The 24,205-nt window shown below is 40.3% G+C and overlaps 1 protein-coding gene across 1 annotated transcript; it reads left to right on the plus strand.

The window, feature by feature from the left end:
* The first annotated feature begins 2,898 nt into the window (after positions 1-2,898).
* On the plus strand, positions 2,899-19,049 carry EDNRB (endothelin receptor type B). Its single transcript, XM_065632633.1, has 8 exons — positions 2,899-3,150; positions 3,402-3,909; positions 12,482-12,594; positions 12,762-12,966; positions 13,308-13,457; positions 14,410-14,543; positions 15,116-15,224; positions 16,690-19,049. Exons 2-8 carry the CDS (start codon positions 3,445-3,447, stop codon positions 16,819-16,821), a joined length of 1,308 nt encoding a protein of 435 aa, XP_065488705.1. The 5' UTR covers positions 2,899-3,150; positions 3,402-3,444; the 3' UTR covers positions 16,822-19,049.
* Positions 19,050-24,205: the final 5,156 nt, after the last annotated feature.

A 24,205-nucleotide genomic window follows, 5' to 3' on the forward strand; every position in this document is an offset into this window, starting at 1 on the left:
CATTACAAAATTCCCATTGATTCAATGAGTATAATATGAATTAAATATACAGTCCTGCGCTGTGTCTCATGACCTTGTCAATTAAAGGGTTTTCTGATGCCATAATTATGATCATTTCTCATTTTGTATATTACTTATAACAGAATAATCTTTGTTATCCTTTCTATTTACTTTCTGTATGACACTCCAATTAAAAAAAAAATTAAAAAAACCCCCACACCAACTCAGAGATTTATCAGTTATTGATTGAAACATTGCATCTCACGTATAATTAAATAGTGACTGGCTATAATTCATACAATTGCTAATAGCTGGTGGGATGGAATGCAGTGGAAGTGCAGAATATAATAAAATGAGTGTCAGACAGTCTGGAGGAGATGATCCAGCTTTCCCTGTTTTGTACAAAAGTGAACATTCTGTAGGACAAGGAGTACTTATGCTTTCTAGAAAAAAGGGGAAAAAAAAGCCAGATACACCAGCAGAAGTTTGCTTGATCTTATATAATGAATTCCATACAGTTCAGTAAGGAATTTATTTCATAGCTTAATTAGCAGAGGCCACTTAAGGGGCATCAGGCTATTATAATTACATATGGTTTTCTCTTGTTGCAATCTAGATTAATCTTGTTAGTTGCTTCTTCATTTAAACTAGAGCTAATTTGCCAAGATATTCACCATGCTCTCAGTGTTTAATACAGCATTATCTTAAACCTCACATAAATTTCTGTGGAACTGTGTTTTTCTTTACTTTTTCATTAATTAAAGCAGACTTCTATCACAGCATATGCACTTTAAAAAAAATTTCTCAAATATTCTAATGTCTGAAAAAAAATTATAGAAACAAAAAGGGTGGTAAACTTAGCTAGTTGTATTTCCTTGACTATCCCATCTTTTCTGATGACCAGTCAATTTTTTCATTATTTGTTATTCATCATAACCAACAGCATCTATAGAAAGAGTTGACCCAGACAAACTGTTGCGAGCCAGAAACTGCTTATGTGCTCTGTCACATAGACTCATTTTGTGCAATACTACAGAGTAATGTGTTTCAGGCATCAGCAGTTTTCCAGAGTTCTGTATATACTGATGCTATTACTAAAAATTTCTGAAACCAAATCGCTATTACTAAAACTTCTGAAGTTGAAGTAAGTGGCAGCAATGGTGTTGTTACTAAACAGTAGCAAACATAGTTTGTGGAGCTGCACTAAAATGTTAGCAAATATATCTCAATGTACTTGCAGTCTACTTCTTGATGGTCAGGATCAGCATAGAAGCCTTTGAGACTTAGCAAGAATGTTGCAAGCAAAAAGCATTTCAAGGTAAAAGTTAATGCCATGTTAATTGGCAAGAGTTTCCAATAAAAATCAACAACACATTTAGCAAAACATTGTTCACTTATGGATGGCTGAACTGGAAATTGAGAAAATGCAGAAGTGAGAACTGAAAAGATTTTAGGTCCCCAAGGCTCAGAGTGCTACAGGGTTAATTCAGTGTTCACACTTTTGTCATTGGGAGAGGAATCGGCCCGGCTACTGGAAAATGAATCCTGCTGCAAAACACTACCTGAAAAAGCCTGAACCTGGAAAGATCAGTCTTCCAGCTGGAGTGCAGTCAATCTCCAGCTACCCTCACACAGTTTAGAAGTTACTCTGGTGCCCTTATTTCACAAACACTGCTATATAAAACAGAGAAGAAAAATGAGTGTGCCAGCTAAATTAGGAAATGGATCGAGAATGATTAAATGGGAAAGGTGCTGCATGTGGCAGATGTGAAAAGGAAGCTAAGTGAGGACAGGAAAAGGCTGTCTGCTACAGTGGCTCAAGATGTTAGCAGGAGATGCTGGAAAGATGAGATAGATCAGACCAGCAATTTTAGGGAGCGGTTTGAAAGAAACGTGGTTTTCAGTGTTTTCCCCTGCCCGTATGTCAATAATGTAGGTGAATGGGTCACTTCTATAATGAATGAAGTGTCTATACGTTCACGTTCTGCATATGATTTAGCTTCTAGCACAAAAAATAAAGTTCGGGGGCGTGTACCTAGAGATGCTAGAATACAGCGTTAAATTCGACTCTTTTTAGTTAGACATACGATTGTTTCCAAGCTTCAGAGGCTGTTCTTAGTCTCCACAAAATCCTGTGCAAATCTCTTTGCTCCTGTTCTTACGCTTCACTGACGGGCGCAACGATTGGAACGAGCTCGTTGAGATCAGATGCGTTGCCAAGGACTGCCCAAAGCGGCGACCAGATAACCAAGCACGATCACTGCAACCTCAGAACAGTCAAAACACTCTTTCTCACCTCAGAAGAGTATACGAAGTAACCCGGTTTGTGAAGCGCTTTAAAACGTGGTACTAATCTCGTAGGCGCGGCACAAGCAGCTTCTCCATCCCCCATTTTTGCCACTCTGGATGTGTGAGGGGTCTGTCCGCGTGCGGGAATAAAATGCGGAGGGAGAATCCCGTATCCAGCTACTGAGAACGGGTCTCGAAGAAGACAGCAGGGTAAAGCCCTCTTCCTCCCCGCAGGCATCCTCTAACGATGCCAAAACCCCTTGTAACAACCTTTCCGATCTGAAAAAAATTGTTTCAGAACTCTCAAAATTACTTCTTTAGGCTGTCACAATCGACTTGGTACAAGACGAGGCGAGAGGACGGCAAAAGGGGCAGAGCCGATCGCCTGGTAGGTACCGAGGTACGGAGCGCTTGGGCCGGGGGGCACCTCTGAGAGCAGCCGCGGGGAGGCACCGCGGGGCCGGCGGGCGGAGGGGCTGGGCTGGGCTGGGCTCCGCGGCGGCCCCGCGGCCGGCGGGGGGGCGGGTGGGGAGGAGGGCGCGGGTGGGGTCTGGCCGTGACTGATGGGCCAGATGCGGTTGAATGTTTTAGAAAAGGGAGGGGCACTGCCCCGCTGGCTCGGCTTTAGCCACGGGATTTGGAGCGTGACTCACGGCCACCGGGTCCTGCCGCCAGCGCCCGTCCCTCGCTCCTCCGCGGCCCGGGGCTCCCATCGCTGGCGAGAGGCGGCAGCCGGCCCCGGGAGACGGCAGCCAGCACGGGTGCGGAGCGCGGCGAGCAGCGGAGAGCGTTTCCCTAGCTCCGCAGCCACAGCCCTGCAGGCGGCGGGCGGGGAGGATCAGCTCGGCTCCGCGCAGCGAGGTGAGGAGGGAGAGGAGCGGGCGAGAGAACGGGACGAAGCCGAGCAGGTCCGGCCGGCGGGAACTTCTCGCCCCAGCCGCCGCGCAGGTCTTCTCCCGGGCGCTACTCTGCCGGCTGTACCGCCGACATCGCCGCCCCCGCCCGGCGGCGGGCAGTGCCCCAGCTCCGTCAGCGGGCGGACGGAGCGAGGGCGGCGACCGGCGGGGTGTGGTGTCCCCGCAGCTGACGCCTTGTCCCCTCTCTCCGCGCAGGTCGGCGCTGACGGCGGCGGGGGATCGGCCGTGCCGCAGCGCCATGCCCGCCGCCCGACGGTGGCGGCTGCTCGCCCTCCTCCTGCTGCTCCTCAGCTGTCGGGCCGCCGCCGAGGGCGACGGGTCCCCGCGGCCGCCGGGCCCGGGCAGGCAGAGCCCGCCGGCAGCCGTCCCCCCGACGGCCGGGATCCCCGCGCTGCGGGGCGCCGAGCTCAATGCCTCCCGCCCGGCCGCGCTGCCCAAGGGCGGGGGGATCGCCGGAGGGCGGCCGCGCTCGGCCTCGCTCCCCATGTGTACGGTGCAGCCGGAGATCAAGGAAACTTTCAAGTATATCAACACGGTGGTGTCCTGCCTCGTCTTCGTCCTGGGCATCATCGGCAACTCCACGCTGCTGCGGATCATCTACAAGAACAAGTGCATGAGGAATGGCCCAAACATCCTCATTGCCAGCCTGGCCCTGGGAGACCTGCTGCACATCATCATCGACATCCCCATCAGCCTCTATAAGGTGAGGGGGGAGCCTGGGATGGGTCCGGGAGTGGGCACGGGGGTCAGGCTGGGTTGCCTCGGAGCTTCTCGCCGGCTTCCCGGCAGACACCTGACACCACCACGGGTGCAAACGCACCCCCTTCGTGGCTGGGAGACACCCGAGGACTTCATCTCATGCTAAAAAACAGCCGGAGGCTGGTATTCTGGTCAGATGTTGTCGCTCTTGTCCCAGATGTCACCCTGTCTGTGCCCCAGTCCCAGCCCTCTCAGTGGTCTGGGCTGGGAATGGGGCAGAAGTGGAGGTGACCAGGCTCTGAAAGTCACCTGAAAACAAATGCTGTCCCAGGAATAAAGGAAATAAATGCAATAGATTAAACTCACTGTGGATTTGTTGCTTCCCTCCTTTCCCCTAAGGAATGGTGAGGAGGCACAGAAGACCCTTTCCTGTAGGTACTGCTCAGTCCCTCCTGGTCTACTGGGGAAGGCTTGATACTGTATGTACTGTACGTATGCTCTTGGCATGGGGGTTTTTTTCAGCATCATTCAGCTGAGGGATTTAATTCTATACAGGGGTTGTGAGACGTGATGCTCTCCTGAGCTGTGACTCCTGATGCTCTCCTGAGCTGTGAACCCTTTCCCCCATTGATCCCTGTTGCAGCATGGGCGGCCGAGAGGGAGCGAGCCACATCTGCTGCTCTTGCTCCTTCTTTACCCTGCTCTTTGACGGGATAAGACTTGCCACGGAAGGAGTAACTGTGTCGTCTACGCAGCTTGTGCAGTCCACTTGTCCTTAGGAATTCGTTGGACAGTCAAATCCAGCCTCTAGTTACTCTCAGCACTCTTGGGAGGGATGCTGGAAGTAACAAGGCACCTTCTGCCTTGAAAGTTTACATTCTGGGTCCCCGAATACACCTCAGTTACTGCATAAAGTGAATATGAGAGTCTTCATCTATTCCTTCTCCTCACTTTAAGCAAGATGTTGAACTTAGTTTTGACTTTGGAAAATCACATTGAAGGGAGGGGGTTTGAATTTTGCCTTAGGTATCTGCAGTGTTTATTCCCAGAAGCTGTTGAAATGGGAGAATGTGGTGTCTTTATCCTTTTAAAGTATTGAAGTATTATGAAGTGGAGAACTTAGAACTCATCATAACTGTAAATTAATGAGCCAGGTAATTTGGATTACATGGGAGTTATTTGGATTTGAGGTTTTGGTATTTTCCATATTATACACTCATCATAGTTCTTGTGAGAGGCATGTACTCTTCTGAGACTGGGATTTATGAAACAAAATACTTAAAAGTAAACTGTTTTGAAAAGAAATGTATTTTTGTAAAAAAATATATTTAACAAAAATAACTTTTTATCTCAGAAAAATCAAAAATAAAAGCAATAGCAGCTGCTTAGTACAAGTCTTTGTAATCTCAGTGACACTATTTCAAAATTAAATTAATGATAACGTGCAATAAAATACCGCAGTCCATATCTTGATTGAATATCACCAAGTATATCATTATGAGTAGGTTGAAGTGGGAGGGATAAAAGGTCAGGTTGCAAACCAATAAATATTATACCAGCTACAAGTCCAGGATTTTTATTGTGCTGATGATAATGCCAGGAGCTAAGCAATAGCTCTAAGGTGCTAAATCTCCCATGCTGTTAATCATATTGATGAATAGCCCATAATAAATTTATGTTATCCCTTACAATAGTGAGTGTAATATTTGCTGGTTTAAAACAGGTCTTCTGAGTAATGTAAGTTGACAAAATCCCCAAACATTAGATATTGTGTTTATTTAATCAAAATGAAGAGTCTGAGTGCAGTTTGAGTCGATGATAACTTTTTATTAACTCTACATCCCATTTAATTACATGCGCAGAGCAACCTTATGAGGGAGAGTACAGTAGTGCAATCAAAAGCTGGCTATAATCACCCAGCAGTATGGGAAGAACAAAGGCTAGCAAAGGCTTAGTTTGTAAATCAAGTATACTTAACAGTTGTAACTCGCAATTTGAAGCAATTTAAACCTGGATGAAACAGATCTTCAGAATTGCTACCAGATCCTCAGACAGCTGCTTGAAAAAGGGTGTGAGAGAATTTCTCAAGTTAACAAAATTCCAGCGGTTTACTCAACAACACTTGTAGTAGAAAGTATGAAAGTATCTGTGAATTCTTTCCAGATCCAGAACTCAGAATTTGCACTAGGAGCAGCATTTTACTAGCTATTAAAAGTGATAACTGCAAAAGATGTCCCTTGTGACTAAGTGAATATGTAAGTAGCTGAGAAAATACACAAATGAAAATTTATATATATTAAATTCAGGGTATCTGAAGAAAAGCAGGTGGTACCTAGATTTTGAGACAAATGTAACCCAACGTATAAGTTGCTAATTAGTCCATTGCACTTGATAAATTTGAATATCAATCAATACATTCAGCAGAAAACAGAAAGTATTGGAATTTGTCATACAGTCAGGAAACTGGGTTTGAAATGAGGGCATGAAAGGTGTCCAGTTCCAGCGTGCAGAACCTGGAAGACCTTTTCAGTGTTCACAGTCCTGGTAAACAATCCGATTTTGGTTGAACCCCCAAAACTGCAGAATGGGAAGTAGAGGAAAGTCTGAGACAATCATTCTGCAGTATGTAATGTTGTGGCAGTGTTGATGCTTTGCAAAACTGCTACTAATTGGACATGAAGGTGGTTCTATGCCTGGTCAACAGCTTCACTAAACAGACTAAGTAAGCATGTGAGGCTGCAAATAGCAGATAAAGGTGTGAACATAAGGAACAGAAGAATAGAGTAGGAAACACTGTGTTTCAGTGGTCAGTGAGCTTTTTATGTCCTTCTCTGAACTTAATCTTTGGAAGACAAGACAGCGGCAGCTTGTGCGCCTCACAATACAGGTCTGTGGTTCTGGAAGATTGCACTCAGTTTTCCAAGTCAATAAAGTTGGTAACTCCCATATGTAAGTCACCAAAACAACATCAGGATTAGAAATTCCAAGGTTACATTAGTTCTGCCTCTTATGCATATATGCGTAATGAGATAACATACACTTTAAAAAGCTGTAATAAAATAATATAATAACATGATTTCTGATATATAGGCAACATCTCTCATTTTGTAATGTTTGTTCTCTTACATTAAATCCAATTTCTTGTCATGTTCCAATGGATTTGTAACAGGGAGAACAAGCTATCCTCTGCACACTCTTGTGTGACTTTCTGAACTCTTGACTATCAATTTGCTATACAAATAACTGAGAATGAATATCTACCTGGAAATACTGTGACAGATTCATTTATCTCAGAGCACAATGGAAGAGTGGAGAAAAAAATTTCCGGGGAATGAACAAAAAACGGCCTTTATCCAAGCCAATGATCAAAGGCCAAAGTCAGTTTGTAGGCAATGTATTTTAGGGACTACATTAAAAAAGGTAGTTAACATTATATAGTGTTGTCAAGCACTTGGAAGATAAGAAAAAACAAATCAGGGACTGCATATCCCATGTAGATGCAAACTGGCTCCTTTGTTAATCCAGCTATGCTCTGAATAAGGCAAGGTTTCCATGGAGATGTCTTTGTGATGACCTTACTAACTCTTGTAATGCAAGTACCTGTCGGGCATGCATCATGACAAAGCCAATCTTTTCCTAACTTTCCAAAAAAGTCAAGGTCCTTGTCTTTAGAAAACATTGTTACTATTCCATAATACAACTCTTGGCCACTGGTCCTTCTGATGTTAAAGATAACATCAGTTTTACTGGGAGAAGTGCATTGCTTCCTTTTTTTCAACATCTGAATCACTTACTTGAGGTCTTGGAAAGTTGATCTCAGAATTTCTTACACGAAGTTTGTTGATCTCTGACCATATTAAGCTAGAAGACAAGTTTGCTTAGGAACCTTTTATGGTCAACAAATGCAGATTATAGGCACTTAAGAAAGATCTGAATTGTCCAGTGGAGGAACCTGTCGGACTTTACAGGCAATGGTGGGTAACTTTGTTAGATGGGAACAATCTACTCTGAAGTCCAATATGCAGGGTAGTGAAACTAAATGTCTTCGTGTTGTTGAAAGTACACATACATAGTTTTCATGATGGATCTCCAAACTGAAATAGGTTAAATGATGCCAGTATAGGCTTGTAAATTTAGAGCAGTTTTTTTCGTTATGTATGCATTTATTCTGTATACATTCACTCAGAAAATGCATGTGACAAATTTCAAAACAAGTTTTCAGCCTCTTATTTGGTTTTTTGCTTCTGCCCTTTGTTTCCCACTTGACAGCAGCATGACTTTCTTAACAGTTAATTTCGACACACTCATTTCCCTCAAGCTGTGAGATTGAAGAAACTTTTGACTTTGACAAGACATTATGAGGTTTCTGTAATTTTCAAGATGTCTGTGTGGTATAATAGTACTTCATCTTAATTCAGTTTGTTTTTTTCTTTTTTTAAATGAAGCTTTCTAAGCAGAAGTTACTATTAAAGACACAGGAAAAGAGACTAATTGTGTGCCTCATTAAGATTTACACTGTTTGTTGGGTATACCATAGTAACACATTCTTAACTAGGAAGATGGAATTATATTTTCTTGTCTAGAGGGAAGATCCCCACCCTGACTTCATAATTATTTTTAAATATTAATAAGTTTTGTAATGTTGTCTGACTTATCCCTGACCATAAGCTTAATTTCCTGGGCAAACTTCCTGTCTTGAAAAATGCTCCTATGAAATACTGAAAAATACTTCATCTGCATGACCTCTTTGTCTCAAAAGTGTTGGGTAAAACTCTGCCAGTCATTTCACAGATCTATTGAAAAAATGTAGCTTGTGAATTAGGTGTACAGCCACATGTCTGATTTCCCATGTCACTCTGCAATTCCTAATTATGAAAATCGAGTCCTGTCGTCCTGCAAACTAGACTTGCTGCGAACACACAGCGAGGAGGAAGTACAAATTCCTGCTCTGCATTTCCCTGTGCATTTATTGCTTGGGACAAGGACGCTGACATAAATAAGTGCGCGCTTTGCTACTTTTTCATGCCCAACTGCAGAAAGTCAACAGCAGTGGGTCGGAGCCGTGGCATCAGCCTTCTGGCTGGTGGCCACAGCAGCTGAGCCATCGAGAGCAGCGGATGGTGCTCACATGCTGGCATATTCCAGCAGCAAATTACAAGCACCTGTCTGTTCCTACAAAATCAAGAGGAAACAGGACAGGAGCTGCAACTCACAGATGTGTCTCTGAGTCACAACATCTCTTGGGGCTACTTTCGTAACTGTGCATGTTTCACAACAGTTTAGGCTCACACCTGTGCCTGGTCTGAGAAAGTGTTGGTTAGGAGTGCATCAGATGTATTAGTTCTTTTTAAGTATGATTTCACTTCATTCTGCAATGTGTTCCCTTTCCTTTTATTCTATTTCACTTAATCTTCAACACATTTCTGGGGCTCAGCAGTTAAAACTTTGCCCGTGTAAAGTAAGTGACTATAAACCATTGGAAAATGTCACTCGGAATACAGCCAGTGGTAGACTTCTCTTGGCATTTTACTGCTGAAAAACACAACATTATTTTTCTCTTTGTTGCCCCTTGGCAGTATCTCATAACTCTTAAGTCATTTGTAATTTGTAAAGTGTCACTCTTTGTACAGATACCTTATTATGGATAATAAGAAAATAGTTTTACCCGTATGAAATTGCATTAGACTACGTCTGTATTTTACTAAGAATAATTATTGCTCTTGTCCACAAAAATGATGTTAACGAATACTTAACAGTGGATTTTCACTGTACTTTAAGACAATGTTTTGAGGAGATGGAAATACAGAGGGCAAACAGAAACAATAAGGAAGCATAGCTCAGCAATTAAAACATTGTACTTTTTACTTTCTTTATGTTTTCAAGTTTTTGCTACAAAGCATATCATTAACCGCTTGAAATACTGTGATAGAGAAACTTATGACTCATGCCCTAAAATGCTCAAGTTTCAGAACACATCGGCTGCAAGAGATAAAGTACATGTTTTTCCAATCCAGTGCAGACAGCTGTGCGTCCATTCTGCCTCTGATTTAAGTTGGCTGAATGCAAGTAAAATGTTGATGTTATGCTAAACCCAAGCTAATGCACCCTTTCAGTAGACTGCATTCACTCGTGTGCAGCCCCGTTATAATCCAGCCATATGGCTCCCAGACTGGAGCTGGCACAAATCCAGTCAGCTTGGAGCACAGGTATGACTGTCTGCACCTGAGAGATAAGCATTATTAGTTCAGGGAAATCTCTGATGTGTGGCTAAACTGTTGGGATTTCAGGGAAGAGAGAGAGGGAGTGTCTTGCATGTACACCAGCTACTTTGATCAAAATTCTGAATTTTATTTCAATGAAGAACAAAAGTTTTTAATTTTGAAGTGCTTTTTTAATGAGTCATCTCTGGTTTAGTAAATACATATGTACAATATACAGTACATACTATAATGTGTACAATATGCTTGCTACCCAGTCCTTGATTCCTATAGCAAGTAAGTGTGGTAGGCTGGGGGTTCAGTGCCTGATTGATAGAAATTATATTAGTCCAGGTGTTACTGGATTCTGTGGAGTGTGCATTTAGAACAGCTGTAATTACTCACATTGCAATTTTAATAGTAGTTTGTTACTATCAACCCCTTAGAGCAATTCAAAAGAACTCTTAAGGAGAGGCTTTACTGAAAATACCTTAATTACAGATTGAGTTATTTTCCCACATCACATAAGTAAAAGATACTGTATGGTTATTACAGCCTCATCCCTACTTCCCCTGCTTTATTACCTTCCAAACAATTCTCAAGAAACTTAAATCCTTAGAATGCATTTTTCTGCTTAATTTCTGCAGCAGCATTATACTCTTTGTCTTACTTAACTAGATCATTTAAGAAATTGATCAAAGCTGGGCTATGTTACAGTTTTCCTATGGCTCTTCTTTCAAAGATCCCATTTCAGCACAGGACTAAAGCTGGTTTCTGAAAGTATTCTGGTACCTGAAAATACTGGTGGGCATTTCATAGGTATTTCCAAAAGCACATAGTTGTGAAATGTACTTTATTTAATTTGTGTTAAGATAAAATGATACTTACTGAAATTAAATCTGGGCTTTTAAAAAAACTGTCTTAGACCTTGGAACTGTTTATCCTTAGATGCACACGTATGTGTGCTTACGGACTTTGCTGAACCTAACCAGCATAAGCAGGCAACTCTGTGGCTATTTTCAATCATTTTGGTCCCCAGCAGAATCTATACAGTATGATTGTCTATTTCTTTTTTTCTTACATCCCTGTTAAAAGAGATGTCTGAAGCGACCTGAGCAAAGGGAAAGGTTTTTCAAGTGTCTTTTAGGTAGTTAATGTTCTCTCCTCTCCTTTTACATTTTGTTGCTTCTATCTGCAACAGATCCAAAAGGCCTCATTTGAAGAAAGTTAGGAAAAACAGATGGGCTTAGATAGTATAACTAATTACAGAAACTCAGAAAGTTTATTTCTGTATAATGATTGCGACTATTTCTTGGCATAACCTCTGTTTTGGAGAGTCTTGTTTTCATGAGGAACTGGGAGATTTGGCTGCTGCTGTGGTGTATTTGAGCCATTAGAGCAGCTCTCAACATAGTACAAAGATTAAATGTTTCTAAACCAAAGCTACGGGCGAACAGTTAATTGCATCGGCTGTGAGGAAGGTGCTTTCTGTGTCAGTACGTCTTGTCCTCTAAATCAGCTAAAAGATACCACTGGAGATATGGCAGAAGATTTCCATTAAAGTACACAACCCAAAGTGCAATTGAACCAACCTGAAATTCATTGTGATGTTTTTTTTATTCCATAGCACTTACAGGTATGTTTGAGAGTGCAGATGGTCCTTTTGGTATCGGAATACAGGATCATTGGAAAACGGGTCAATAAATGTCTTCAGTGCGGGATTCATCTGATATGTCTTGACCTGCTGCGAAACATTTAGTTCAAACTAGCTATTTAGGCTCCCTGGTTGTTCAGTGGGACCCTTCTTTCATTACAAGATGGTCAGCTAAAAACTACAGGATACATTGCTCTGCAGTGTTGCCTGCCTACACACCAAGCTTCAAATAAACCCCACCACAGACGTATAGTTGTTGGCTTTGTCCCTATTCTGATCAGCATCAAGTAGTTTTCTGTATTTCTAGTAAATGAAGAGTTACTCGGAACATGCAAGAAGAGCAATGAACGCTCAAGACGGATAAAGCCAGTACAAAGGTGAGGGAAATCCCCACCTGCTCAATAATTTTTTTACCATAAACACTAATGGTGGGGTGGTAAAGTTAGAAGCAAAATGAGTGAACTGTGCAGAGTTTAAGAACTTGGGACTAAGCCTTTATCCCTATCTTGCCCAACCAGAGAGCAGCTGGGGTGTTACTGCTTAGTTTTTAGGACACAGACGTTGGAGAGTCCCTTGTGAAAAGGTTCTTCTTGACTAACTTTTAGTAGAAAAGAAAAGAAAAGAAAAACAACGAAGAGAAAAATCCAAGAGAAAAGTCCATGTTGACGCTTTGGGAATTAATTTTTTTAAATGATTAATTTCTAATTGTTGTTTTCTTTTCACAGCTGCTTGCAGAGGACTGGCCCTTCGGTGTTGAAATGTGCAAATTAGTACCCTTCATTCAAAAGGCATCAGTGGGCATCACAGTGTTGAGTTTGTGTGCCCTCAGTATAGATAGGTGAGACCTATTTTTTCATCAAACTCTACAATTTCTTTTGAATGCGGGCATTTTCTCAAATTTGTCTTTCCGTTCAGCTGATGTAATACAAATAAGCCGAGTTTAAGCCAGTTAAACCAGGTGAGGTTTCTTATGTTTTAATTTGCAAATGTGTGCTGTTGCTTCAGGTACCGAGCAGTTGCTTCTTGGAGTCGCATTAAAGGAATTGGAGTGCCAAAGTGGACAGCTGTTGAAATTGTACTGATCTGGGTTATATCGGTGATATTGGCTGTTCCAGAAGCTATTGCATTTGACATGATTACGATGGAGTACAGAGGAAAGGATCTTAGAATCTGCTTACTTCACCCCACACAGAAGACCTCCTTTATGATGGTAAAGACACTGATGTTTATAAAATTTCTGGAACAGTTCCTTGGATCTTACTGTTGTGTGGACTGTCATGTGCACAAGTCTATGTGAAATGTAGATGAATATGATGTTCAAATGAAATGCTGACAAATTTCTGAAGTATATCAGTTAAAAGAATAGCATTCGGAAACTTTTGTCTTTTTGTGGACTTTGGGCATATTACTATCTTGTCACATTTTCTCATCTCTAAGGTATACCTCGTAGAGATGCTTTTCAGGACAGATCGACCAATTAGTTATAGCATGGTTTCCAAAATGCTCAACATTCAACTCCTAACGATGTATTTACTTTTGTTTTCCTTCTAGTTTTACAAGCAAGCTAAAGACTGGTGGCTGTTTAGCTTTTACTTCTGTTTGCCATTGGCTATCACAGCATTTTTCTATACTCTCATGACCTGTGAGATGTTACGAAAGAAAAGTGGGATGCAGATCGCTTTAAATGACCACTTAAAACAGGTAAAAATTTATCCCTGATGACTCTGCTGACTGTAGAGAGGATGACAATAATACAATTACTGACTTTGCTGCCACATCATTATTCTGTTCTTATATAGTGACTTCAAGATTACTACTAAGCAGAAGTTTCCTAACAGTGGTGCTGCTGATTTCTTATATGTGTATATATATATGTATATTTATATAGTCTCAGAACCCTCAGAAACCTAAGATTTTCACTGGCAGTCACAAAACGGTGTGTTTTCTTTTTTCTTGTTTGGTGTTAGTCCTTCAAATTTTATAGTGTTTACATTTTCTTTACAATAATGAGAACTGGATACTTTGTAATGAAAACAGAGGTCATGCTGTAATCTAGAAGCTGGTGCTATACATTCGTTAATTATTCTGAAGCAGTTTCATGCTGAACTACAGTGAGGTTAGCAGTATATGTTAGCCAAACAAAACACATTCCAAAATACATTCCAAGGTAGTAGGGCACCAGACACAAACATCATACATCACTAGAATTAAACTACATTTGTACTATAATGTATATTTGTGCTCCTTTCCTCTTACCTCATTAAGGCTGTAATTGAAATCTCTTGAGGCATTTAAAATAAGACCTGAGATCAAAGCACTAGAAAATGCAATTGAAAACAAGCTGGTATTTGAATGTGGTTGGGAAAATGAATGTGTTCTTCATTTTAACTTAAATTACTGTTTTCATGTCTTTGATTTTTCATATTATTATTCATACTTTAAAAAATGAGAGATACAGAGAATCAGTGCAAGTCATCTAAAACAAAAGAAAATATTAAGTACATATTCCAATAAAATAAGGTATTGGATGTTCTCCTAACTCCTATTTTGGTAGGGTTTTTGTTTTGTTTAATAAATATTTGGATATTAGAAGACAACAACAATTGAGAGAGACAGGAACTATAACACTGTTCTGTCCAATTTTCTTTTTCAGAGACGCGAGGTGGCCAAAACTGTGTTCTGTCTGGTACTTGTTTTTGCCTTGTGTTGGCTCCCACTTCACTTAAGCAGAATATTGAAGCTCACTATTTACGATCAGAAGGACCCCAACAGATGTGAACTTTTAAGGTGAGACCGTAAAAATAAAATGCCTGTGCACTGCTGACATTCTCCGTGAGCATATTGGGATTTCCTAATGAACTAGCTTGGTTCTCCCTGCTTCTTCATCTAGGACACTCTGGTTTCACTTCAGTAGCCGAGTTAGGAAATTAGGAGGAATCCCATGAACATAAGACTTCTGTCCTGCTTGCCTGTCTTCTCCCAGTCCTTTTTGGGACTGTGCTGCTGTCTTCTGGCTTTATATGGGTGGAGGGGGGATTTCTGTCCCAATTTTCCCTTTCAACAGAACAGCTAGGATTAAATCTGTGAGGACAACCTCATGAATATTCCTTCCCACAAGATAAAGTGGCTGAATCTTCTAAAATTACTTCTACGAGAGCAGTGTACTGGTTCTAACTTTCATTATTGAGAACAATTGTTACCTCCCTAAGTTAATCCTGTTGATATTAACCCTTTTACTATTGCGTTTAATAGTTAGTCTTGGTGGAGTGAAGCTGAATCCAATTTATATAGTTGTAAACCTCTACTAAACCTTTTCAGAGAAAATAAGAAGTGTCTCACTTACTTGATTTCCCACACAGCTTTTTTCTTGTGATGGACTACATCGGTATTAACATGGCTTCACTGAATTCCTGCATCAATCCAATAGCTCTGTATTTGGTGAGCAAAAGATTCCAAAACTGCTTTAAGGTAAGAGACTGCTGGAAGCTGCTCCACTGGTTAAAATATGATGTCAGCAGGAAAATTCATTCCATAACATGCACAAAGTGTTTTAAATGGTCATTACATTTTAGTTTCAATTTTAACTGGGTTATGGTAGGTGTTCTCTCGCTCTCCTGTGGAAAAGTTACAAAGGAAGGAACTAAGGATTCCTAGGGACAGTAAGAGAAAGCAAAAGAGAGGAGCACACAATAAACCCTCTCGGCACCGTGCTAATCAGTGCTGCATCACTTCCTGACTGGAGCTGGCACCCAGCCACTTCCAAAGCCCTGACAAAGCAGACTCTGACCGCGCTGCAGAGATTCACGTAGCCGTATCCTCTGCAACCCAACGGGGAGGGCACTGACCCTGGATTGCCCCCAGCCTGACCGAGGACTTAAATCAGTAGGCTGTTATGTAAGGCAGAGGGTGCAAGTATCCACTCGTCCCGTTCCAACGCCAACATTTTATGAGAAGAACCTGTTCGTAGTTTTGCCTTGGTTTGAGTGGATAGTCCTGGCTACTAATTCTCCATCTAGGATTTGAGGCTCTGGGTTGCATGTGGATTGCAGCCCATTAGTCCTTCAGCCTTCATCTCTGTTTGGAAAATGTCCAGATTTGGGCTTTCTTGTGGCCTCTTACTGTCTTCAGACACTGTATCTAACACTGTTCTAACACTGCCTACCACGAATTCTTCTATTTTTCTTTTGTTGCCAAGCATTTAAATGTTGGCCACTGCTAGGCTTATTGCCTGGCTGTGTGAATTCCTTACTGGCTGTATCTTTCCATCAGAAGCCGGTCAGCTCTACATCTAGTATCGTTGGGTATTTCCCTCATAACCGCAGCAGCACAGGTTGCAGAGACTTTAGTGTCAGTCTTGTCCCTGTCTACATTAACGGCCTCCTGAAAGAGTCACTGGAGTTGAGAGCACCTAAGAGACCTGTAGCATGCTGACTGTGGAAACAAGTGGGTGTGCAGGATCCCAGATGGACTTCCAGCACCCAAAGGCCAGTCAGTAACATCAGCAAAAAGCCTGCAGAACATCTAGCAAGTGTTTGAACTACATGTGCGTTTTCATCATTCCCCTACTTAGTTCTCTTTTTCCTCCTGCAAAATTCAACTAAATAGCAGCATCTTGCTTAGAAAGTCTAGATTACTGTGCATACATTTTTTCCAGACTCGAGGTGGTATGTGTTTGGCCATTATTATATATAACTCAAAATAACTCTTCCTGCACTCCAGCACTCAGGTTGCTAATGGGATATTTGTAAGTTAGTGGCCATTTGAGCAATGCAGACCTTAACCTTGTTTCTTTGCTTATGCTGTAATCCCAAAATGGCAGCTTGCACATTTGCCATTTCCTATTGTACCACTGCAGAAGGGCAGCGCTTTGGTGCATTTTGCCACATGTGCAACTCTAAATGATGTAAAATGTTTATTCCTTTTATTTTAACAGTCATGCTTGTGTTGCTGGTGCCAGTCCAAAGATCTCTTGTCCCTGGAGGAAAGGCAATCCTGTTTAAAGTTCAAAGCTAACGATCATGGCTATGATAATTTCCGCTCCAGTAACAAGTACAGTTCTTCATAAAACAAGTGTAAAAGGCATATTCTCTTATATTAATGCTGGTGTCTTCTTAAGTAAAAGTGGCGATTACTGTTAATGAGATGGTAACGTTTAGAAAAAGCTAGTTTTGTGTTTGCACAAAAAAGTTTATAAAAAAAATAATTGTCCCAAAACTGGGTCACGTTCAAAATAATGGACATTTATAAAATCATCATTTACGGAACATGAAGAAAAGCATAGAAATAACAAGTCATTGTTAGCACTTGAATACTTCTGAATCAGCACTTCCAAATGATCCCCACTTCCTGTACATTAACCGATCATTTGTATTCGCTATAACAGTTGTACGAACTGAAGTCACAGTAAGTACTAAGCTGTATAATATAATGTTAATTGGATCAAAGCCATTATTATATACAACTCAATGTATTATCTTTTATAAAGCAGATTAAGCACCATCACTATTGTGGGGGTTTTTTTAAATAAAACATGAAATGCTTTGTAATACAAGTTTAAATGTAAAAAAGTAGAATTTCTATCAGCAGTATTATAGAGGTAGCTAATGAAAATATTAAAGGATGCAGTCAAGTCAAAATTGCATTTCACTCTGATGATTGTTTTTACCTGTTAGAAGGAACTTCCCAAGGCCTCTATAAATACCATTCTGTAACCACTTTGCGTGTTCAGTGCATTTGGCAGCACTTTGGGTATGGTCCATTTCACCTTTTCCACGTTACCTGTGTTTAATGACAGCGGGGGAGAGAGAAAAACACCAAAAGCAAAAAGTAATACTACTAGAACCATACAAATGATGGCTAGTATTGGAAACCAGCTATTCTTAACTGAAAACGAATTGATTGTACCCTCGCAAACAGTGGGCATTCAAGAGCCTGATGGTTCTTTACTTGAGATACTTTTGCAACAATTCACAACTGTTTCTGCAATCCAAATACTGCCTCAGGGCAAAACCCTTTAGAAATAACAGGTGGAAAAAATGTAACAGAGGGAGAATCTGAACTTCTATTTTCATTTAGATTTAAATCTTCGTGAAGAAAATAACTAATGAACTGTACTTCTAGAGAATAGTACTATGTAGCACACTCATCTTCGTACTGTTTTAAAATAAGTTCTACTTCTGTAGTTCCATATTTATGGGCTTAAGAAGATGTGTGATTAGTTTCTGCTTCTGTAAATAGTTTAGTGAAGCATAATTAATTATAAAGTATTAAAATATGGGCAGGACCCTATAAGAAAACAGAAAGATAAAGATGCCTGTAGTAAACACGATGCGTGTTGCCGGGAGCAATGCGTATTTTGTACATGCGTGACAGGTCATTCTTTGGATTTTCATTTCCTATTAATTTGTTACAGATGGCTCCAAATACTTATTAAAATACCTCATGCACCAAGGCATGAGTTTTTCGAGAAAAAATGTCATATAACATGATTTTATAAAAGACGTTTTTCAATAGGCATTGTGTTTTAGTATAATAAAAATATTTATCAAAACTCAGGAATGTTTTTTAATTTCCAAATTTCACATGTAAGGATTTTTACCTTTTTTTCTAGTCTTGATTAATTTCAGATTTTTTAATAAAGTGCCTTCAATAATGCTCAGGATGAAACCAGTTTTCATAAAAATGTTCAGCTGACGTTACCTTAGATGGGTTTCATCTCATCTGACTTCAGGTAGCTACAGCTACCTCGCAGACAGCTAAAAGCAGGAGAGGTGAATCCCATTCCTAGTGTGGCCCCATCAAAACCTAGTAAGTGTATGCTTACATAAACAAGCTGAGGACCTATGCACATGCCATTCGAGCATGGGCATGTGGATGTTCGTGTGTGCAAGTATGTGTGCAAGTGTGTATTTTGTCTACCATTAGGTTCCTGTCACCATCTTTCTGCAGCACGTGTACCCAACTGCTATAATGCTGAACTTTTATAAATATAAATCTATTTAAAGCTTTGTTCTTTAACATTTTTACCTTAATTTTCATTTTAACTTTCTCACGATAAGCCATGAATATCACTTCACCCTGCCTGCATCTATTTCTGTGAAATGCGTTTCATCTGTTAAGGATGGATAATCAGTTAAAATCTAAGTTTGATACTGATCAGTGTTACTTTCATCAAATAATATCATTACAATATTGTACCTGTATATTATTGTTATTTTTATTTAAAATGTAGCTGTTGTATTGGCAAATGTGTAACATATTTTTCATTTTTTCTTTGACTAATTCTTTGTTAAGACAAGTCCTGCTAAGTCAGACATTTAGGTTTTACAAATAAAAACCATATGTACTTTCCACTTTTTGGAGTTAATATATACATATTAGTAAACTTTTTATCTTTTTTTGCAGTATTTTTCAAAGCAGTATTTTTACTGAAGCTTCCATTGCCTGTAAGAAAAATTTTCTAAACTTCCGTTGTCATACAGTTAAAAGAATACACAAGAGAACTCTAATGCATCTGTATTCTGGCTAAGATTAAATTTCTTAATACTGAAGACAAGCATTTTCTGAAGTTGTCAGTACAAGTCTGTTTCTCCATCCACTGAAATCCATGAATGTTTAACTATTCCATTTAGTTGGAGCAGAATTAGGGCACAGCAACAACTCTTTAAAAACCTAGCTGACATTTGCTACCTTTAACAAAAAAGTTGAAGGTTTTATTTGTTTGTTTGTTTGTTTTTTACAAAGGAATGTTTTCGAAAAGTTAGGAAAAAAAGGTAAAATCAGCTCATGGGCTAAAACAGCCAGTCTAAGGCTCTCTAAGCCTCAAACAGGGAGTCACGGGCAGCAGAACAACAATGTGCTTGTCCAGAGTGATGTGACAGAGTAAGAGTCATCTGTGCCAATGGCCTGGAGAGCTGACACAGAATGGCTGAACAAAAATAAACTTGTAAGAAACTACATCACATCTCTGTGTTGCAGCCTTCAGGTAGTTGTTAGATTTTACTTCACCATCTACTCTGAACTCCACCAGCCCACAGCTCTCTCGGAGTTAAGAGAGGGCATTTCAGACTGGGTGGACTGAACTAATACACTGGTACTACGCCTCAGAATCAAATGCAAAATTTGATGTTTATAGAGCATCTGCTGTGAGCTGTGGCATCAGTGCCCCAAACAGCTCTTAATCAACACACACCTGGCTTAGCAAGAGAATGTTGTATGTATTGAGAAAATGTTAAAAGGATTTTTTTAATTGTTCTGTATAGCTGTGTAAAATAATTCTATATATCAGTTTCTGTGGTCACTTAAAATAGCAACTTATGTGGTTCAGACAGTGTAAACATACTAAATTACCAATAAAATATTTGTAATTTTGATTCATTACAAAAAGATGTCTTACCTTTTTTCTTTTATGAGGTCCCATTTAATTGATAAACACTGACAGTGATGTAAAAGAGAAGTAAGCAATTCAGAACTAAAAAATGAAGCTTTTGAGCGGGATAGTTTTATATAGCTGAAATCTGGAGAGAGTTCAGACTTGCATACGCATTGCAAAACTGTCTGTTTGTTGGAACAATCAGTCATGCCTGTCTTTGCTCTGTTTGTTTTTGCTCAAAATGTCAGTTGCAATCTCTTCTCTACACATCCATATATAGTCAAAAATCCTCCTGTGTTAGGACATCACAAATAAAAGGCATAAAACTTTTGTTTCATTAATTTAGAAGTGCGTGCACTCAGTGCTGGAATATGCCTCATGAAAACTGTCATCCCTTTGTATGCTGCCAGTGTAGTTCTGTGCATATTTCACTTTACCTATCTCAAAGCAGTGGAAAATAGTATAAGACTAAATTTGCTGTAACTGGTCGCATATATAACTTTATATGCTTGCAGTATCTGTACATCTCAAAATGTGTTTGCTGATACTGGTGTTTTCTTCCAAATAGTTATGTTTCTTTCTGTTAAATTGGTGGCCTGCTGCATCCCTGTAGATTTGTCTTTTTTCATGGCACCAAGACCTTAAACACATAGTTTCAAGTTTCTTGTACCTGTAACAGAAGCACCAGTAGAGGTGAGATCCCTTGTAAGTAAATGTTCTACTTGAATCTCTCATGGCCTTTTCCTTTCCCACCATCTCATGCTATGGTCCAAAGTCTTCATCGATCACGTGTTACAAGGAAGCAATCTTGCGTATTTCTTTTGAGATCCTACAGCTTTCTACAGGTAGGCCATAGTCTTCATGGCCCAGCTAATTTACTCCTTTGCCACAACTCACTATTCTAACTGTTGGTCTCATCCACAGTTTTATCTACTGAAGTCTTGGCTCTTTTGTTTAGGGGATTAACTGCAGCTTGTTGTCAGTTTTCTAAGCACACTAGAATTTACATAGCAACATGGATATACATGTAGCTTGTGTTCTCCAAACACTGACTCATTCTAACCACTCTTAAAAAGTGTAGATTTGGCACCCTGGTGTTGGTGGAGCAGGATGGTCCAACTGGCGACCCGTGGCTGTGTCTGGTCCATGGAGTGGTTCACTTTTTACTGTGTACCTTCCTACAGCCTGCTGCTCCGACCATCATGTTCTTGTAGTCTGCTCACGAAAGCCCAAGATTTCTCCATGTACATGCTGTGCATTTCTGTTCAAATTTCTAATCCAAGTTGCTGAATCTGTGTCCACAGCAGGAGATGAAGAGAGACTGAAGGACTCAAAATGAGTCTTCTGTGTTCTGTTGGTCACTTTTCGTGGTAAGATTACTGTAAGTAATAGCACCAGCAGTCAGATGGTTTATTGGCTTGCAATTGCTAACTTGAAAGTATTATCATTAAAACCCTGGCATCCATTTGATCTTGTCAGTCTTTCTAAGTACTCTCATTTAGCTGTGAAGGAGGTCCCAAAGCTCACCCTTGCCGCTGATAAGGCACATCCCCCTCAGTAATGTTTCCTCCTCTTGAACAAGAAAACTATAACTTAGAAAGAAAATGATACTACAGTTACTAGTGAAACCTCCAGAAATTGATATTTTACCTTAATAATCAATATTGTAAACCTCCATGAAATCTCTGTGACAAGCCAAAGATGTCCTGATTGTGGGAGGCACTATCTGGAAAGAATTTTACTGTAGTGATGTGGTAACTACTTAGATCATACACGTCAGCAGGGGGCTATGTATGTTATGGGATGTGAGTCCACACCAGAATTTTTAGAACAGTGTGGAAAATACTACATTGATACTTTGATTATGCCTGTCAGTGGATTTCTACAGTTCTAAGTTCAGTGTTGCCATGGAACTTTCCATCCTCTGTAGCCACCCTAAAAGAGCTCCCTGGAAAAAAAAGTGGGTGTCAAAACTCGAAACCCAGTAAGACCTGAAAGGAAACAGTGGTAAGGAATTAGGGTAACCACAGCTTCTTCACAAACCACATTCTCCAAAACCTATTTGTTTTGCCCTTAGGGTAGAGGGATGGAAGGGAAACATTTGTTGATCTTTCACCTCATGAGATTCAACAAGGCCAAGTGCAAGATGCTACTCATGGGTTGGGGCAACCCCTGGTATCACTACAGGCTGGGGCATGAAGGGATTGAGAGCAGCCCTGTGGAGAAGGACTTGGGGGTACTGGTGGATGAAAGATTGGACTTGAGCTGGCAATGTGCTCTTGCAGCCCAGAAATCCAGTCATATCTTGGGCTGCATCAAAAGGAGCGTGGGCAGCAAGTTAAGGGACGTGTTTCTGCCTCTCTGCTCTGGTGGGGCCCCATCTGGAGTACTGCATCCAGATCTGGAACCCTCAGTACAGGAAAGACTTGGACTTGTTCGAGTGGGTCCAGAGGAGGCCACAAAAATGACCAGAGGGATGAAGCACCTCTCCCATGAAGAAAGGCCAAGAGAGTTGAGGTTGTTCAGCATGGAGAAGGCTCCAGGGAGACCTTATTGCGGCCTTTCGGTACTTAAAAGGGGCCTATAAGAAAGATGAGGACAGACTTTTTAGCAGGGTCTGTTGCAAAAGGACAAGGGCTAATGGTTTTAAACTAAAGGAGGGGAGATTCAGACTAGACATGAGGAAGAAATTTTTTACAATGAGGGTGGTGAAATACTGGCCCAGGTTGCCCAGAAAGGTGGTAGATTCAAGGCCGGGCTGGACGGGGCTCTGAGCAACCTGATCTAGTTGAAGATGTCCCTGCTCATGGCAGGGGGTTGGACTAGATAAACTTTGAAGGTCTCTTCCAACCCAAAGTATTCTATGAGTCCATGATTTTATGATTTTACCTTCATTTCCTGAAGTTTATATTACTGGTTCACAAGGTCTGGTTACCCTGAAGAAACAGATCAATGGTGAAACCAAGGGAGTCCAACAATTTGAAGTCATTTGAGGGTACCAGGAAAAAGAAGAGTGACAGATAAGTGGGAAGATTACATTTTCACAAGGACAGGTTCAATGCATGCCCAGCCTCTGGAAAGGTAGGAGATAAACATGCCAAGCTAATAAGTTGTAGCTGGAGCTGCAACTGAGATGGCAGAATTCATGCAAACTGAATTTTTTTATGAAACTAAACTGGAAATAGCATCATAATTGCTAATGGATGTTCACAGGAGCAGACTGGAGCTTGCCAAAGGTATAGGAAGCTTTTCCCTGAAATACACCTACAGTAGGTTGCATGTCCTATAAATTTGGCCCCATTGTTCTTCTTGACTTGCTAGCAGATGTGAACTGAGACGTTCACTTCTGCTCTATTTCAACACCTGACAGCTGCAGTAATCATACACTTACACCTCTGATATATATTTATGTGAATACATATATATTTATATATTTATACCTTTATATATACAAATAAATTTTATTACATAAGATGTAATATAAATTATGTGATATCCAGGATGTTTTCCATTAGTTTTGTCTGAAAAGTTCTTTCAATAAAATTTTTACAAAACAATATTGATTTGAACAAAACCCGGACTACTGTCTTTGTGGTTTTAAGAAGAAAACCAACAAGTAATGTGTTCTATCACTTCGATCTCATATTTTTATTTTTTAATGGTTTTTAAAATAGATTTTTAAAAAATTTTACATTAGTTCATGTCATAAAGTGAGGAATGTAAATTACATCTATATCACGCATGTAAACTATGAATGCCTGCCTAACTATTGGACTAGTGTATTGCATTTCAAAATTTTATGTTTGAAAGTATTGACTGTAAAAGCCACTGAGCACTGAGAGAAATATTTCTGCTGGTTTCTGACTTGGATATCTGTTCATAATTAAAAAGTTTTAAATATTGACAAATAATTCACTACTCATTATGACAACCTTATGAAATGTAATGAAAATATGTATAAATATGTATTAAAGTTATATTCATAATGGAACCCTGAAGTTCTAAAGAGAAATTGTTATGAAATAATGTTAAAATTTTGTTGCTTTAAAAATAGGTAATTTAAATATTTCATAACTTT

This window comes from Caloenas nicobarica, chromosome 1 (genome assembly GCF_036013445.1).
Source record: "Caloenas nicobarica isolate bCalNic1 chromosome 1, bCalNic1.hap1, whole genome shotgun sequence".
NCBI lineage: Eukaryota > Metazoa > Chordata > Aves > Columbiformes > Columbidae > Caloenas > Caloenas nicobarica.